This window comes from Crocodylus siamensis, chromosome 12, assembly GCF_052110815.1.
Source record: "Crocodylus siamensis isolate JL-2025a chromosome 12, ASM5211081v1, whole genome shotgun sequence".
Classification (NCBI taxonomy): domain Eukaryota; kingdom Metazoa; phylum Chordata; order Crocodylia; family Crocodylidae; genus Crocodylus; species Crocodylus siamensis.
This window is the reverse complement of record NC_143406.1, coordinates 43,396,192-43,415,497: the sequence shown is the minus strand read 5'-3', so window position 1 is coordinate 43,415,497 and position 19,306 is coordinate 43,396,192. Positions and strand designations below refer to the sequence as shown.

Below are 19,306 nucleotides of genomic sequence, written 5' to 3'. Positions count from 1 at the left end.
GCAGCTCTGCTTCCAGCAGTCCCTTCACAGCAGCTGATGAAGTAAGCCCTCTGCTTATGAAAGCTTATGCTATACATCTCTGATTTAGTCTATAAAAGTGCAAATGTACCCCTCCTTCTGCCTGACTCCAAACTAACACAGCTAACTCTCTCTCTATTATAAAAGGAGACATTCAATTAAGGAGGTAAATATACAGTTCAAACTGCCTATGCCAGGACTTGGGAGGCCATTTTACTTTTTCCATGATCATAGCACTTACGTTAGATTGTAAATATACAGATAAAGACCTTTAAGGCTCCCCCCAGGTGATTTTTTAGAAATTTCAAATCCTTTTTTTTGGAGTATATTTGGCCCTACTATCTGCAGGAACTAATGAGAAAAAAGCATTTACAGCTATCTACAAGCAGCTACTGAAACTTACAAATGCCCCTATCAACTTAGCTTCTAACTGCTGGTCAGGCCCATTCTGGTTCCCATGGAAACAGATGATTGATTGCCAAAAATGTGATTTGATGTTCTGAAATAATCAGTAATTTAAACTAGTGATGATTATAAAAGTATTGCACCTTTTTTTTTTCCTGTGAGCCATATTACCAAGGGATTGGGAACAAGAACTCATAGCAGCTGGCAGCCAGCAGCCAAGTTGTTACATTTCTTGCAAATGTCATTGGTTGTTGAAAGACATCTGCAAATGCAGTTGCTTAAAAATCACCGAGACTCTAGTAAACAGCCTTCTGAGATTTGAGAAAAATAATATGTAAGATACTATTATTATAAAAGCGTAGGTCTTGTGTTCAATTGATTTCAGAAAGTATGTCACTGCAGAACCACTGGCCATCATCTCTGAAAAATCTTGATGATCAGGAGAGGTCCAGGATGATTGGCAAATATAGTGTCCATATTTAAGAAAGGGAAAAAGGAGGATCTAGGGAAATACAGAGGTCAACCTCATCTCAGTGGCTGGAAAAATCATGGAGCAGATCCTCAAGGAATCCATTTCTAAGCACTTGGAGGAGAAGGTGATTATGAACAGTCAGCATGGATTCACCAAAGGCAAGTCATGCCTGACCAATCTGATTGCCTTCTATGATAAGGTGACTGGTTCTGTGGATGTGGGGAGACCAGTAGATGTGGTGTACCTTGATTTTAGCAAGGCTTTTAGTATGGTCTCCCACAGCATTCTCGCAGGCAAACTAAGGAAGTACAGGCTGGATGAATGGACTATAAGGTGGATAGAAAACTGGTTGGAGCACTGGACTCAGAGGGTATTAGTCAATGGCTCAATGGCTAGTTGGCAGCTGGTATCATGTGGGGTTGGTTGCTCCTGGGGCTGACTTTGTTCAATATCTTCATCAATAATCTGGAAGATAGGATGGAGTGCATCCTCAACAAGTTTATTGAAGACACCAAGCTGGGGGAGTAGTAAATAACCTGGAGGCAGGACTAGGACTCCAAATGACCTAGACAAATTGGAGGATTGAACCAAAACAAATGTCATGAGGTTCAATAAGAACAAGTGCAAAGTCCTGCACTTAGGATGGAACAATCCCATGCACTGGTATAAGCTGGGGGCTGACTGGCTGGGCAGCAGCTCTGCAGAAAAGGACCTTGGGGGTTATAGAGCACAATAAAGTGAATATGAGCCAGCAGTATACCCTTGTTGCCAAGAAGACTAACGGCATCCTGGGCTGCACTGGGAGGAGTGTTGCCAGTAGGTCCAGGGAAGTGATTATTCCACTCTAGTCAGCACTGGTGAGGCCACATCTGAAGTCCTGTGTCCTGGTTTGGGTCCCCCACTAGAGAAAGGAGGTGGACAAATTGGAGACAGTGCAGTGGAGAGCAACAAAAATGGGTAGGGGGCTGGAGCACATGACTTCTGAGGAGAGGCTGAGGGAACTGGGCTTATTTAGTTTTGAGAGAAGAAGACAGAGCAGTTTTAATAGTAGCCTTCAAGTCCCTTAAGGGTGGGTCAAAAGAGGATGGCGCCAGACTATTCTCAGTGGTAGCAAATGATCAAACAAGGAGCAATGGGCTCAAGTTGCAGCAATTTAGGTTAGATATTAGGAAGAACTTTCTAACTAGGAGGGTAGCAAAACTGGAACAGGTTACTCAGAGAGGTGGCAGAATCTCCATTCTTGGAGTTTAAGACCCGGACAGACAAAATCTTGGCTGGATGATCTAGCTGGGGATGGTCCTGCTTTGAACAAGGGGTTGGACTAGATATGACCTCCTTAGGACCGTTCCAACCTAATTTTCTATGATTCGCACTTTCCCTGCTTCTTACTGCATATCAGGTCACTCTTTATCCATGATGTTCTTACTTAGGCCCTGGTCCTCCAAACACGTACATAACTCTAGTTGAAGCATACATGTTTGCAGGATCTAAATGCTGGAAGCTAAACAAGCCTGACATTCATCTCCTCTGTGACTTTTTTGTGTCTAGCAAAGTTGAGAATAGTATGAATTAGTAAACAATAGCAATTCATACAACAGCTAAACGTGTATACACATTTGTAAAAAAAAGGAAAATTTTAACATATAGAGTGAAATGCATTTCTACATGGATATTTCAAGTGTTTCCACGTTTTTCTCACTTTTAGCTGAGAGACTCCTTCAAAAAGTGTTTTTACAGCCAAGACTCATGTTTCTCATACAAATCAAATAGATCCATGAAATCTCAGACAGGGCATTTACAATTTATTTAAATTCATTTGAAATTGGTTAGATGAAGGCCAGACAAAACAGCTAAAGATTCCACTCACAACTAAGGATCAGAGATAAGCCACAGGCAGGCTGCCAACTCCTTCCTTTTTCTCCAGCCTTAATTAATGCAAGGTCTGCTTCACATTTGTTGCCATGTAACAAATTCTTTAAATTCAGGACGAATTTTGTTCAACAAAGTAGATTTGATGCAAACTGACCACAAAGGCCAAAACATTTCCCAAGTGTACAAAATTCTATTTTTCTCCTCTGAATTGGACATAACATTTTATAAGAAAAGAAATCCTCAATAATGATAGGCTTCTAAAAATCATTCAACACATCCACACGATAGAATTACTAACTGATGCATCTCTAAAAATTTTCATGTAAGAAATAAAACTATCACTAGGATTCTTGAAACTGAATATGCCTGTTTCTACACAGGAAGAAAATTAATGTCTCGCCATAGTTTACAGCTACCCGTACCAGCGATGCATTTTACATCTGTCAGTTTTAATTAACAGAAGAAAATGGATTCAAACAAGCTATCAAATATTACAGTGGGTAATAACTCATAGCCATTTTACACGTATTTCTGTAAAAATATACTTTGAAATGGTCACCAGAGATCATCTGCTTGCATAGATCTAGAGTCTCCTGACTTTCTGGGCACTAGGCAGAACCAGCTCCCAAGAATGTTGGTTGCAAAACATTTAATAAATAATACTCTTTTTAGAAGCCTTGATAAGATATCTAATCCTCATAAATAACAGGATTGAAATTCAAAGTACTAGGTCATTGAGTCTTCCATCTACCTACCTCAAACTTGGATAGTCTTTCTTAAGAAGTGCCATGGGTCCCCTTTGAAAATGGAGTGTTGTTCATTCTTAATTCACAGTTTATATTTACTAGCCAAATCCATTTGTCCCTAAGAATCAATATCAACTTGTAAATCAGTGTTCTCATCTCAGCAGAGCAAACTGAATCATCCTTAAACCTAAAAGATTTATGTCTAGTGAAGACTCCCCTCTCGTCCACCTCCTTTTCATCAGCTCCTCAGCCATGATTAGCCCGCTCCAGTGCTACAACGGAGGTGCCGGTCTTTTAACTCCTTCCTTTAAAAAGGAACAACCTGTAACTTCCTATCATTCTGTACAATGAAACTTTAAGCATCATTAACATTCAGAACTCCTGGAGATGACACTGAAAGATTTTCAGATGCAGTCAAAGCCCATCGCAGCAAAGAAATCTGCACCAAGAATCTACTCTTTTTGCCACAAATGGACTTGGATGCCTTCTTTCTAATATGAAGCAGAGACTAACCTATCAAAACTATTCCACTAACACCCAAATAATTTCAGAGCTATACATTTTAAATACAAGTGAAGAACAGTCTTTCTTCTAGAAGGGGCTAAGCCTTCATTCCCTAAAACAGAGATGGAACCCTGACCCTTTAGAAAATAATCTCAGTTTCTCAAATGTTAATGTCCTTCCTCCACACACACAGCAGTGGAGAGTTTACACCAGCATCCTGGCTGCATCTAACCCTGCCTAAGCTGTACTGCTATTAGAGCAGGTTGTGGGAGATTTCTCCGTCTTCCTAAAGACACCAGTCTATGGGAGCACATTATGCTTTAAATTAAAATTGCCCTATGCATCAGATTGGCAAAATAAAACCAGCCACCAAACAATGGAGGTGTTGATTAATAATGATTCAAGGAAATAATTCCATGATGCAGAAACTTTCTCTCCTACAAATAATAAAAGAGGTTGATTTTAAAGGGTAAAAGGAGTCTGTATGAGTGCATACATCACATCCAGTGATAGATAAGAAAGAGAGCCCAAATTATTCAAGTACTTTTATCTCTCTTACTGATGAAGGCTGCCACTCCAGTTCATAATATTAGCAGATTCAGAAGCTCTGTTTAAAAAAAAAAAGTTAAGCATCATTCAGCTAACACACTATGGACTTGGCAATATCAGAATTTATTGTTCATTAAAAATACATGCTAATCATCACAATTTTAATTAAAGTATTATCTGGTGTATATGAAACGCAATTATGTGCGACTAACGTAAGTTGTGTGACAGGCTAATATTTGGAGAGAAATGCATTATCGGCACCGGATCTACTCATGTAAAATTAAGTGATATTTGTTTTCAAGTGAAAAATCCATACATGGAACATTAAGTGAGCTGTCACCATTGTAGCAAAACAACCTAACCTAGATTCAAACCTAATAGGTAATTTTCAGATGTTTTTCCACTTTATTCATCTTCTATGTAGAAGTATTTTATTATAGCTATAGTTCTTGAGGTTGTCATTAAATTTTTACAATTTTGTTATAGCAAGCCAATAACGGAACAGATTAAAAAAAGATAAAAACAGATAGAAGATGGATAAAAACCAGATTAAAAAGGAATTTATACAGCAGCCTATCCAGTCTAGTTTACTCGCTCTGACAATGTCAGATGTATGCACTGAGAAGAAACATGAAGAACTCCATAATTTTATATAGTAAGTTGTACATTATTATATCACCAGGAAAGTGAGTGTACATTGATCAATGTAGGGTCTGATCAATTTATCACCTTAAGTTAGCTAAACTAAACATTTTTAGTGCAAGTGGTGTTCTAATTCATATAAATATACAACCTTTTTTAAAAAATCTTTCTAAGATGTTTGCCTCAACTTCCTATATCAGTGCCTGTTGTTACCAATGACTTCCCCTTTTTTCATATTAAGTACATCCTCCTGAACAACTCTATTCTACTGATTAAGCTGCTGATAGCAGCATACCATTTATTTCACTCTGCCACCGTATGTCTTTTTTATATGGGGTAAGTAAGCCTGAAAGCAGCATCGTGACAGAGTATTTTTAAAAGGGAAACAGGATAGTATTATGACTTAGCCTCCTCAATATAAAATTCACATATTCAACTGCTGCAGTACACAGTAATACCTAGAACCCTTTTCTTGTAAGGCTGCAAATAATGCAGAACGTAACTAGTTCCGATTCTTATTTCTGATGTGCACTACTGGGCAACTGAATACTAAATTGTATGCACATCAGACTGCTTGTAATCAAGCCTTATTACATGTCCCTCAAAACCCTTTCCTAATTGCATCTAACCTAACCTAAACAATTTTGTCTTGTCAGCAATTCTGGCACTACTATTCTCTCTCCTTCAAATTTCAAATTACTTATATTTTTAAGAACACTGACTCTGTTACTAAACCCTAGGGAAATTCATTGTTAGCTTCTCTCTATGCTGGGATTCACCTGATCCCTTAGTGTCAGTAAGTACATTAAATAAATCCACTCCATAGTTCTTGGTTGTTCTTTTTTATAGAAAAATAGCAAATTGCTTTAAGACATTCGCCCTTCCACTGTACCTTGAGTGCCTTCACAAGAGTGTAATTTGGAGGATCATTTCAAAACCGTTTTCAGTAGACCCTTCAACAAATAATACTGAGGACCAATGTGAGTGCCTAACGTGAGTACTGTTGATAAAGCATGTCTATATTTCAAAAGGGCTCTTCAATCTCTTAACACCTATGCTTCCTTCTGACTAAAGTTTATATGTGGAACACTTCAAAATGGCAAAAATTCACTCATAGGAACAGCACACTGTGACTTCTGAAAAGCAGGACTTTAAATGAGGATCCTTTCCCTGGACACATCTATTGGGTCCAGGAGTCCTTGAGTTCTGATGAAGACAGCTGGAGAGTCTAACTACAGCAGAGCTTGATCCAGTTCCCTTGGGCCTTTAAACTTGTGGAGACACCTTTAAACTGTTCTTACAATTCGGAGCAAACCTGATCAAGCCACAAACAAAACAAAAGGGCCTGGAAGATCAGAAAGTTATCAGAGCCGTTACAAAGGACCCAGGAGTTGAAAGGGGAATGCATGGGCTCTTAGATGACTGGTGTCTCCTGAATCTGGGGGGACACCCACAGAAGCCATGGATGGCATCTGCAGAAGTCACCAAGCACCTGCAGAAGCCACCGGTGGCAACAGCAGTGGCAGGGACAGGGCTGGCGAGCACCCGCAGAAGCCACCGGCGGTGGCAAGGACAGCGAACATCCACAGATGCTGCCGGCTGTGTCGGAGATGAGGACGGCCCTGTCAGGGGGGCATGTGCCCCCCCATGCCTTGCCTACCAGTTGCCTATGCACGGATTGGTGGAAGGCTCACTGAAGGTTTGAGCAGGAAAAGGTAATGAGACCAGGAGACTTGATACCAGCCCAAAGAGGTTTCTAAAATGGGGAAAATAAGGCAGGGGAAGGCAAGGAGGTTTTTATAGTTCTTTTGTTAGTAAGTACAAAGTATATGTGTGTTCAGACTCTACAAAACCTAGTTCAGTGGGTTTATTTGTTTACATCAATCACGTGCTCCTAAAGAGCTCAGTTTTAGCTCCAAAATGTCTACATGGCTAGCAACTGGGGAAAGGGAGTGTTTAAATTCTGCAGAACCCAAGGGGTCAACAATAATCCCAGGGCTACTCAGCTGGACTGTGAGGCTCTATTCTCTTAAGAAGGGGTGTTAGACTGAGAAAAACACACCCTGACAGTGAGCCAAAAACTCAAGCAAACTCAGGATTAAAGCGTACAGGACCCAATGCAAGCAGTCTGGTGACTGTCGGAGCAGCTAAAATAAATCTGTTGAAATCTGAATAAGCTAACATGATAAAAACAAAGGAAGGTGAGTGCCAGAGAAACAAAAAAATAAAAACACATGTTTAATAAATCCTTACAATAAAAGCTATTATTTCCCTTTTACAGCAAATAGCAAAGGATATACTTTCAGGGCAGGAAAAAAAAAACCTTTGCAATGCAAATCAGAAAGCTTTTCTAGCAGGAAAAGGTAGAAAATCCATAAGCATGCATACAAATTTAGCTCCTGGTCAGACAGTAAAAGGCAATGTATGATTGAAGGCACTGCTGTCCATTATGCCTCTCCAAGGTATATGTGTCATGGGGAAACAGTTAAATGCTTTCCATGTTTAAGCACGATGGAGCACTCCCAGGCATTGCAAACCAAAGGCGCGAGATGTACGAGTAGAAAATCTAATTTGATCAACTGACTGTTCCCAGAGAAGTACTTGCTTCTTCTAAAAGACAACTGGAAATGCGTGAAATCTTCCTATTAATCTATGTGAACATTCACTATGAAGAACGAGTCATTAACCCCAAATTAATCTATAACACCTCCTACTGGTATCTCCAGAAAATGTTCGACAGCCCAGGAGTAATCTGAAGTCTGTCTAAAATTCCACTGGAATTTTTCATTTAAAATAAAAAGGAGTCATCCACATAGCCACCTGCTTCCTCTTCCTGCACATCTGTTGGGCTCAATAGCCCCCAGCCACCAACACAAGCAAAACTTCCGTCATTCTCCTAAGCATTGCAGGGAACTCTTAGGCTAAGTACAGACAGTCAAAAAACCTGAAGCTGAATTGATTCAGTCTTTGCAGGTCATTCTAAACTGCAGAGATTAAATTGAAACTAAAGTGAACAGATATTTACCTTTGATTCAGGAAATGCAGCCACATGCCCACAGTGGCTCAGGCCAGAAGCGGGGGGTGCTAGAGCACAGCCCTCTGACATGTAGCCAGTATGAGCTGTGTGTTTGCTTCCTCTTCCTGCTGTCCCCCAAGGTCTCTGGGATTTGCAGTCCACAATCACAGCAGCAGGACTATGCAGGGTTGGTCATCGCTTCCTCTTCCTGCTTCCAGGTGCCCCTGGGATTTATTATCCACACTTGCAGTCAACAGTAAATTTGAGTAGGGGAAGGGGTGTTTAACTCCTGGCCCTGGCCCCAGTTTGCCTGGGGGGCAGTCCCCTCCCCTGCAGACTGGGCTTCATCCCCAGCTGGGCTGTGTGCCCCCTCTCCCCCCGACTTGTCAACCAGCCCTCACTGCTCTGGCTAGGAAGCAGAGGGGCAGGGCCAGCACTGCTCTCCAGAACAGACAGCCCATGGCTCCAAAATGCTGGGATGCTGGGGGACTGTGATTTAACCTAAACCAGGAAGAGGTTTGGCACAGAAGTTTCATAAACAATTTGACCCAAATCAGTTAAGTCTAATACTACATTCAAGCAGGTTTATCTTAAACCAGTTTCACCCATTTTGACGCTGGTTTATGTGCACAGAGCTTCTGTTTTGTTACAGGTTTAAACCAGTTTCTGATGACTTAAATGATTTGTGTGTAACTTCTGTCCCCAGCCTTATAGAGCCTGTAAGAACTTCACTGCAACGGTATTGCCAATGCAAACATTTTAACTTGAAAATGTGGGTAACTGGATCAGCCAAAGGCTGACTTCTTATTTTTCATGTGCACAGTCTGTGCAAAGAGCACTCAGTCATTGGGTGAATTAGGGGGGGTCTTGTTATCAATGCACTGAAAAGCCAGGAATGAATTATGCACGTCATTCATACATGAGTATGAGAAAAAAAAGAAATGGCCTTCTTTGCCTCATTCTAATACAATCTGTATATCATATCAAGGCATTAAACATTCCCTGTATAATTACTTGTTAATGTATTCCTTGCTTGTTTCTTCCTCACCACTTTGTTGCTTTTATATTTATTTGCCAAATGTCAGTTAGTTTTGTAATATATTTTTGTTTTATTCTTTTACTCTTTTCTTTAAAAAATAATACTATAATCCTCGTTTATAGTGATTTTTCTTCTGACCTTTTGCTGTTTTCTCCTAGATCCTACTCTTCTTCTTAATACCTTCCCCAGCATTTCTCCAATAGATTTTTACAATATCTTGTCTCTAACATCTGACTAGGAAATTATAGCAACTGAATGCCTTACAAATACTAATGAATTTACCATTGCAAGTACCCTTGTAAACACAAAAGCATCATCTTCCCCTTTGCAGCTGGAAGACTGAGGCACAGAAAGAGAGAACTATTTGTCCAAGCTCAGATAGGGAGCTTGCGGCAGGGTCGTGAACTGATACAGGCTTCTTTAATGCCATACCAGGGCCTTGACGAGAATATCCTTCCTCTCAAGTGCTTAGTAAGAGGTATAAACAAGCAGTTTTAAAATAATTATAATCTATATCTATATCTGGAGCGAGAAATATGAAGATATACAGATACGGATATATCTATATAGATATCTCCATATCTATCCATCCATCAAGTCAGTAGTGTAACAAGGGTTGAATGACAAGGTACAAGCCCCAGGCACTGACTATGGAGTGGGGGAGGGAGAAAGGAGGTGCTGGAATAGACAAGGGACATACTTGGCATGGGCCCACACAGGGACGATGACCTGTGGCCATGCAATCCAGAGGAAGCATTCCCCTCGCCATCGTTACTCCCCCTCTCCCTGCTGTGCAGCCAGTAACTACTGGGTTACCCTTCTTATGGCCGCTACTAAATTGAGGCCAAAATTGGCAGCTGTGAGAGGGTTAACCTAATCATTACTGCAGCAATGGTATCTCCCAAGGGACAGGGAAAGTGAAACAGAAGAGGGGACTCCAACCCCACTAGCTATGCCTCTGCACAAAGCAGCAAATTTGCATTGACTTCAAGGGATGAAGCCCAATGGCAAGATCTCTTCTGATTTAACACGGCTTTGTATCAGGGATGTTATAAACTATTCCTGGCATCCAAAACTTCACTCCTAAGTAATGACATTTTAAAATTGGAGTTTAGTAAGCAGCAGAGGCTAATGACTGCTTGATTTTTTGTTTTGTTTTGTTTTCAAATAAAGATTTAACTTAAAAAAATAGACAAATGCATTACCTCCCACACAACCCACTTTGCTTTTATACAATCCCAAACTAGAATCTTGCATATAAAAATTTTAATTCCCAAGCACACTAAAAATAGTAAAGTTATAAACCCTCAAAATTACCTGTTTGCAGCTAACAATTTAATGTGATAAATCTATGGCACTACCAGTATAGATGATTATGTTCACTGACAGATTTACTTTTTACTAAATATTTAAACCAACTTCCCATTTCCAGCATTATCAAGACAGATTTACTGAAGGCTGATTTTATAAAGGTACTGAACAACATGCAGGCATAGCTTAGCAGAATTTTTAGCAAATATCTGGTAGAGTATAATTCAATAACATCAAATACGTTTTTTTTTAAAGTTGTAAAAATAAAAATCTATATCTGTTTTAGCTTTACTTTAGCATTATGTAGTGTACTTTTCCATTACAGGTACTAATTTGGATACTTTCTTTCACTGAAATGAAATGGTACTAAGTCAACTGCTGTTCTACTATTGTTATGCAATTATGCATTAATTGAATTGAAATAAGAGACAGACATAACAACTGGATTTATTTTTACAAAAGTGCATACTGCAAAATTGACTAGAGGTTTGAAATATTAAATCCATCAACTTTAGATCTAAAAAAAAAACCACACAAAGATGACAACATAGAAGAGATTTCTGCTAACATTCTTGTCAGGTAGGCTACAGGATGCAATTTGAAGACAAGAACCTGCAATTAAGTAGGAGACTAGCATTGCACAAACATGCTCTTGCGTACTAATCTGATAAACATCAGCAAAAATTACCTCCTGACGGGGAAAAACCCTCAAATGTGTCTGAAGTTAATATCTACATTTCATTTCCCAAGCAGGAAGAAGAAAAGATGCAAACGTGTGTCTAAAAATGAAGGTAATAAGCACAACACTTTGTACACTTTAATCCGGATATAGCCGTTTGCATGCCTGCTGCAAGACCGTTCCAACCTTTGTTATATAGGTGGGGCATGATAGATAGACTTGTGCTTGTGCTTTACAAAAGTCAGTTCTTGGTCCCAGAACAGAAACAAAACTGATTTTAACATATTAACGTTTGTGAATGTAAAAAGCAACCATTTTTGGAGCATAGCCTTCATGACTGCAGAAGACTTCATTCCATCAACCCAACAGTTTAGGTCAAAATTCAACTTCAGCTACTGGCCAAACCCCAACAGAAATGGCAGTGCTTTCCTGACAGCCAGTCTCCGGTAAGGAAGAGCATTTCCAAATCATCAAGTGTAGTTTTAATAAAATTCGACTGGTAACAATCATGCAAACAAACTGTAAATTCAAAACAACCCCTCCCCCGCCCCAACAAGTCCATATTCTTGCAACACTTCCTTCGCTTTCTCATGTCTTTGTCTGACAAGGTATTTAGCAGAATTTGCAGCTCCACTGGAATCTGACAAGCGCCATGAGCACTTCTGCTGCAGTCTCAAACACTTGACCCCTGGGCTTCCCGCCACTCACCCCAGTGTCCATGCCAGGGGAGCAGGGTCCTGCAATGCTGAAGTTACATAGCAAAAACCCACCTAAGCCCCGCAAATCAGCACACCAGGCAGGACTTAAATCTCATGGAAATCAGTGTCACTCCCTGAATCACAGGTCGAAGGGCTGCTACACAGCTACATGGAACCTTTTGCTCAAGAGAAATATTCAGGGGCTGACTTCGCCCAAGGTCTCTTACTTATACTTTACTTAAACAATCAGTTGTAATTACTAGCAGATCAAGGTGAAAAGAAACCGATATACCCAATTCAATTGCAGGCAAAAAGGCAAGTACACATTTTCCTGTTTGGATGGATACGACTTTGGAGAATAAATACTTGATTTTTAGAAGCAGATCAAAATCCTTAATTTTCCATCTGTGTGTACTGAAATCCTGGATTTGCACACGTGGCTAAATGGGTGTACATTCAATATGGTCATACACAGAACAGCCCCTAATACAGGGCCAAAATCCGTGATACCATTTTTAAGTCCACACTTTAAATGAAGGAACAGACTGAAAGAAATGAGACTGAAGGAGGAAGACTCAGAATACACTCCACTTAACACATGTCCTATCTGCCCGGGCAACAGCAAATTTTCAGAATAAATCTAACTTTTTATGTTAAGCCAACCATCCGTAAAAATATTTCTTTGAAAAACTTCTAGTTCCATTCTTTGCCCAGTGCCACTTTTCAGTTACCTTCCTCATACTGAAGGCACCAATTTGTTCTTCCTTTTCCTCACCGCTCCTATTCTGTAGGACCTGTTGATACCAGCTGCGTATCTATGCATCACTTCTTTGTTCTCAACCCTCAAGCTTGGTCTTCTGATAAAGCAACATGTAAGACCATAATTCAAAGCCCAGTTAAATCAACTTATTCCACTGACTTTCCACACTTTCGCCTATACTCCCTTGGATTTACTTTTGAGTTCTGACTAAAGCTGCCATACCCCGGAGGAAGGCCACAAATTAGCAACATCCAAAGTGCATCTAAATAAGAGGGTATTTAATGTACAAGCTACAACATTTAGTTGGCTCCTTGCATGTTTTATTTTAAAAGTAACAAAAATCCAAAGTGCACTTTAACAGCTGGATAAAGTTGGGCACAGCAGGGGAAATGATGCAGCACGTAAGTTGGCAAGTCAGGTAGCAGAACACCTGTGCTGTAAATAAGAGATTTTCCTAATCCTTTCCTAAACCAGGATTTCAGAACAAAATAATAGACAAAATAATCTAATCCTCTGTGATGGTTTTTGCATGAGTTATGCCTCCCCTGGCAGCCATACCAATTTGTCTGTGTAAATATTCAGGTTTTACTTATTCTAAAAAGAATCACAAGTAAAAGCACCTTAACAAATCTAATGCCAGGACAAAAATAACATAACTTCTGTTAGATGATCCACAAACAGCCCTTTAAAACGCCAAATCGAGATTTTCACAAAAGACAACTCTCAATAGCCAAAACAAGTGAAAGAGTTCATTCTATCACAGGGGCGGGCAATTATTTCTGGCGGAGCACCGCTTACCAAGTTTTGGCGAGCCATCTAGGGCCGCATGGCAGGCAGCCAGGGACAAATAAATATTAATTTTCTAAAATTTTTATGGGCCCCACGGGCCAGACAGAATGGCCTGGTGGGCCACATCCGGCCCATGGGCCGCATTTTGCCCACCCCTGGTCTATCATATGTCTCACAGGTAGAGACTAAAACAGGGCAGACTAAAAAAACTCAGGACTCTGCTAAAGTTTAAACAAGCACCTTCTTGTTTCTCTAATAAAATATACTACACCACGGCAATCATCTTGCATCAGGAATGTTAGCACCAGTGCCATGAGCTGGTGCAGGACACCGCTTGATATTATACACTAAATACAGTTTTGTTGATATCTTTACCTTAGCCCACTTGTGCTTCTATTCAGCAGGAAGGAAAGGTCTTTGCCTGGATTTGCATGTGAAAAGTTTGTAAAAATTAACAACCATTACTCTAATCTCTGTCCTGTGGCTTTACCACACTAAGTAAATATTATCTCATCAAAGCAGCTAAACTACAGGTTAACAACACAATTAATATGTAGTTATTTGCTACAAAGTTGAATACTCTTTCCACCATGAGTTACACGGCCATTTAAATTAATTAAAATCTGCTCAGTTTGAAAGAAATTGCCTGCATCTCAAAAGGAAACTCCCTCCCAGCAAATATCACAGCTCTGCACACTCACCCAGCAGGATTACCATCGTGACTTTTCACTTGTGAAAGAAGGTGAAGACTAATCTATCCACTGAATCATAATGGATTTTCCTTGGTCTAAATAACTGACAATTTTCAGCCTAATGACCCACTGAGAGGAATAAGAAATTGGTCTATTATCTATGCTTATCATGAGATCAAGACTATTTGCTGGAACTGAAGACTGCACTGAAGTGTATGGTTAGTGACAGAAAAGGCAAAGAACAAATGCTAGTCTTAGTTGATATATTTGTAAAATACCTCCAAAATAATGAAGTTGTGCCTGAATTCACCACAGTTCAGTAATACATCCTCTGTTATTTTAGCTCCCCAGAAACAAATTAAGATTGGAATGTTAAACAGGCTTGACAGAAACATTAACATTCACTGGCAGGAAAAAAATTGAAAATTTAAATATTCATTAAAAAAAGCAAATAAATGAACATTAACAGCTTTAAAACTGCTATGTAAGCCCCACTGCCGTGCCAATAATTGAAAATTGAACAACAGTTTCTCATCAACTGCTGGAGACTATGTACTCTCTTAAAAATATGCCTTACTTGTAATCCTTTAAATGTTTACAATATGACAAAGCCTTCACATCCATCTCAGTTCTCATTCCAGTGACAGAAAATCTTTTGATTTGTGACGGCTATCCCCGTAGACCTAATACTCATTTGCACTAACACCCTTTACCCCCTTCTGACAGTACAAAGGAGACTTGAAGTGAGCGCAACTTTCAAAGTAGGCCCACTTCAAGGCCCCTTTATGCCCACAGAGCAACAGAACGATCCTAGTGGAAATAAGAATCTATTCCAATATCTGTCTTTACTCGTGCTTTTCTTACATTAATGCTATGGGGAAACATGTGACACCACCAGCTCTCTCCCAATCTATTTTCAGCTTAATATAACCACCTGCGTTGTCTTCAGTTTGAACACCGACTGTTTCCCAGGTCTCCATAATGTGCAATGATGTCATTATTGGGAATCGCAGGGAGCTGACTGGTTGATTGATCTAGTTAAATCAGTGCAACCACTTGCCTACACATTCTTAAAAGGATTAAAAAGACTTAATATTGATTTAGATATATAAACGCGCTCTTAAACAGATTTAAGAGCATCCACAAAGGGTGGCTGCATCAATCTAACCAGTTCTCTTTCTAAACTGATCTAGTTAAACTGGTAGACCTTTTGTGTGTACATAATGGCCTGACTTGAAGCCAGTGGGCTGCTATCCAGAAAGCCTTACTTTTGTGGAGGAAAGTTAAGTGGAATCCCAATAAATAAAGCATTCCAGATTTGCTACCGTTAAGGAGCTGGCTACACCTCCGACCCCTTCCCTGGGTATAGACAAACATACTTATTAGCTCCTTTAGAAAGGGAAGGAAGATTTGCTGCTTGTCAGGAGTGCACATCAGCTGTTCTGATCTGTTACATCTGTTTGATCCTGTAGAGATATGAGTGCAATGAATCACCCTAACTTTGATGATGAATAGAACAGGGTTAAAACCGCAGTACTTTTGCTACCCTTGTGTTGCTAAAGAGTCCTGTTAATATAACAGTTGTACAGTAACAGCTTACATGAGTATGCTTTGATATTGATACAGTTTTATGTCTATTTATACCTTCCAAGTGCATCCCTTTTGTCTCTTGCTGTCACCTCTCTGCAGGTAGAAGTCTACCATTCTTAGGCCCGGTACCAGACTACATGGCTCTGTGCACTGTAAGCGCTTACCGGAACAAAGCTGATTGGTTTTAGGCACCTGTAGTTCTTCCCTTTTGGAGCTGGGGAACAATTTTCAACACAGGGATCCAAAAACATCCTTTTCAAAGGGATTTTAAATCTTAACTGTGATTACAAAGCATACTATAAAGGAATGGGATTTTAGACCATCAAACTGTCTATACGCTGGTCTCTCTGAATGCTTTCCTACCCCATACTGGGTGGTCTAGGGAAGCCTGTTTTTTTCAGCTCCTGCAAAAAGGTATCTGTCAGAGTCAGTCTCTTCCTTAGAAACATCTCCCCAAACACTGCCTGATCCATGAATAGAGACACACTTTTCAGCTACTTGTAATCCTTTTGATCTGATTAATTCTAAGCACTGGCAACGCCAATCTTCGTACCTTGGCTGAAGTGAAGAAAATAGTTTCTTCACATTGAGTAGCTCAGGTTTTGTCACTTTTGTCTCCTAGCAGGAGGAGTTTTACCTGGAACCACTGTTTCATTTTCCTGTTTGTTTCCTGCTATCTAGTATTAAATTAAGCCACCATGTACATACTGTTAACATCCCATTACCCCCTGATAGCCATGGTATACATACCCCCCAAATTAGGTGATACAGTACTCAGAAATTATTGCAGAGCTGCTCCACTTCCTTTACAACTTTGATTCTAGCTGTTGCAAAAGAGCTTGTAATTCCTTTTTGGTGTTTTAAAAAAAAGAGTATAAAAGGGCAGTAAAAATATGAAATAAATTATGTGACTTATTAATAAAAATATAAAAACCAAGAAGTATCTTTTTTTTTTTCCCCTTAGAAAGAACTCTAAACACTCAGCAGCCCCCTGGAACCTAAAAATACCCCCAGTCATCTACTCTTTAACACATGGATGCTTTGGGCTGCTCATCTAGAAAATCTATAAAAAACTTGAACGGAAAGATAGATGGCAAATGTATTTTAAAATGTTCCAGCCAGCCACTTGTGACTCTAAACACAAAACAAGTTCCCATTATAAATGCCTTAGGTAAGGGGTAAACTAGTACACCTTGAGATAATGCTTAGCTAATCACAGTGCAACAACTTTGCCATGAGTGGGTGAACTGCTAATTAGCCCTAAGGATATAAAACTGTCATTGTAGAATAAAAGGATACGGAGAAATAAGCAGTAATTATGGGTTTATTGTCAAAGAAAATGCTATCAAGCGCAGTTCAGTATAAAAACACAGCTTTATAAGTAAATAACCTGCATTCATTAAATTAGTATATTCTGGTAAAAACAATTCAGGGATGAGCAATCATCTCTGAAAAACACCATGGAAATGAACGTGATGAGGAAACAGCAGCCATTCTCCATTTTCACTGCCTACTGCTGCACAAGGAGCATTAAGAGCACATGAATTATTTTGTTAAACTGCTTTGGATTTTCAGAGCTGGTCTTAAAATAGCCATTTATCTCAAAATTAAGATGAGCTAGATGACTTTCGTCCCTTTAAACCTTAATTTGCATACTTAACATGTAAGCGATGTTAGCAAATGTAATTAGCCGTACCAGTCCTTCAAATATTTAATTTTTTTGAACTGCACATCAACTTACATTCTGCTGCTTGGAATAATCTTGTGCCCATCTCTAAACCAGGTCACTTGTGGTCTGGGATAGCTGAGGATGTGCATGAAGTCTAGAACTGCAGCTTGTCCTTCCGCCACTGTTTTTTGCTGGTCTGTGTCCATGAAATTTCCCATATCTACAGAGAAAAATTACACTCAGAGCCTGGGAAGGTATTTTTTTTTTTTTAGGGGTCAGAGAAAGAAATAATTATGCTTTACAATAGAGTCATTGGTATTGCCATAATTAAGCAATAAGACATGACAAGCCATGCAGCTGTATTGATTAATGTAGATTTCAGGTGTGTACCGAGGCATAAGGCTACAAATGCCTCCAGTGCACACAAGAAGTGCATCAATCAGCACTACTGCATAGTGTAAAGTGTCCTATTGATATCACCGAATTATTCTAAACCCAGAAAGTGACATTTTAATATAGTCTCGCATCACATACAACCGTTCATTGTGTGAATGAAAAAGCCATGTTAATGTTTTATGCAGTCTCAGGTTTTTTTACTCAGGCTAGGGACAGAAATGACACACAAACCATTATAAGTGATTGGAAACCAGTTTAAAACTGTAGCAGAACAGAATTTCAGTGCACAGACACCGGTTTTAAAATGGCAGAATCTGGTTTAAGATACACCTGGATGGATGTAGTGTAAGATTGAATCAGTTTAGGTTAGACCGGTCTATTGAACTTCTGTCCCAGATCCTGTAGCGAATCACCTTAGTTTACTGTCCTCCAGCATCCCAGGATGCTTTGCAGCTCTTCAGTAATCTATCCTCACAGGGTAGGCAGGCTAGCCTCTGCCAGTGCTCCTCTGCTCCAGCCGGGCTGGACTGACCCTGCCCCCAGGCGGTCACAAAGCTGAGGAAGCAAAGCCTCTGCTCCCAGCCTGCATCCTGCCTGTGCTCGTCAGCCCAGCTGGGCAGTGAGGGGGATGCAGGGAAACAGAGCCCCTCACTCTGGCCCCGGGCTCCCCCTGAGCTGGCTGTGCCCAGCTGTGGGGAGCCAGCATGGCACTGGGAACACAACTGAGCCCCACAGTGGGAGTCACTGTGCACCTGACCATGCTGGCTCCCCACGGATGGCACACCCCAGCTCAGAGGAAGCCTGGGGCAGGGACTCAGTTCCCTCCACTCCCCCCGTCCCACAGGTGCTGGGCTAGCTGGGGCTGTGCACCCAGCTGGCCCAGCAGAGGAGAAACCCCTGGGGTGCAAGGCTCCTTTCATCTGGGCAGACCATAGCTCAGGGAACCATTTCCCCAACTCTCCCCTTTCCTCCCTGCTCTGAAACTGGGAACAGATGCCCTCTCCTCCCTTCCTTTGGCTGACAGCAGGGGGTTGGGGACATGTGCTGGGCAGCCAATCAGAGACAGCCCCTGCAGTAGGTTGGGAAATGTGTGGGAGTGTCCCCTGCCTCACCACTGCAGACTTCTGCCTGCTGTCCCCAGCCAAACAGTGAATATGAGTTCAGTTTGCTAATGGTCCAATCTATGCAGCTTAGAGAAACCTCCAAAAATTGTACTGATTCCACCTCGGGCTTTTTGACAGTCTGTACTTAGCCAAAATGTTTCTTTCTGACCCTGCTACTTTTGTGCTCTTTCCTGTTTCTCTCTCAGTACACCCACAGACATTGTTGTGCCATGGTCTATCCCAGGGATAGCCAACCTGTGGCACATGTGCCACAAGTTGCATGGGCGGCTTGTGTATGTGGCATGCAGCAGATCAAGGAGGGAACAGGCAGCACAGCAGCAAATAGGGCAGGGGGC

General features: G+C 40.6%; 1 protein-coding gene across 2 annotated transcripts in view; it reads right to left on the bottom strand.

Moving 5' to 3' along the window:
* Positions 1-19,306, bottom strand: part of SDK1 (sidekick cell adhesion molecule 1) — a 671,164-nt gene that overhangs the window by 379,547 nt on the left and 272,311 nt on the right. For both annotated transcript variants that reach the window (XM_090023696.1, XM_090023697.1), the window contains exon 4: positions 17,524-17,671. In XM_090023696.1, the coding sequence (XP_089879822.1) occupies positions 17,524-17,671 (148 nt within the window). The remainder of the gene's footprint in view (positions 1-17,523; positions 17,672-19,306) is intronic.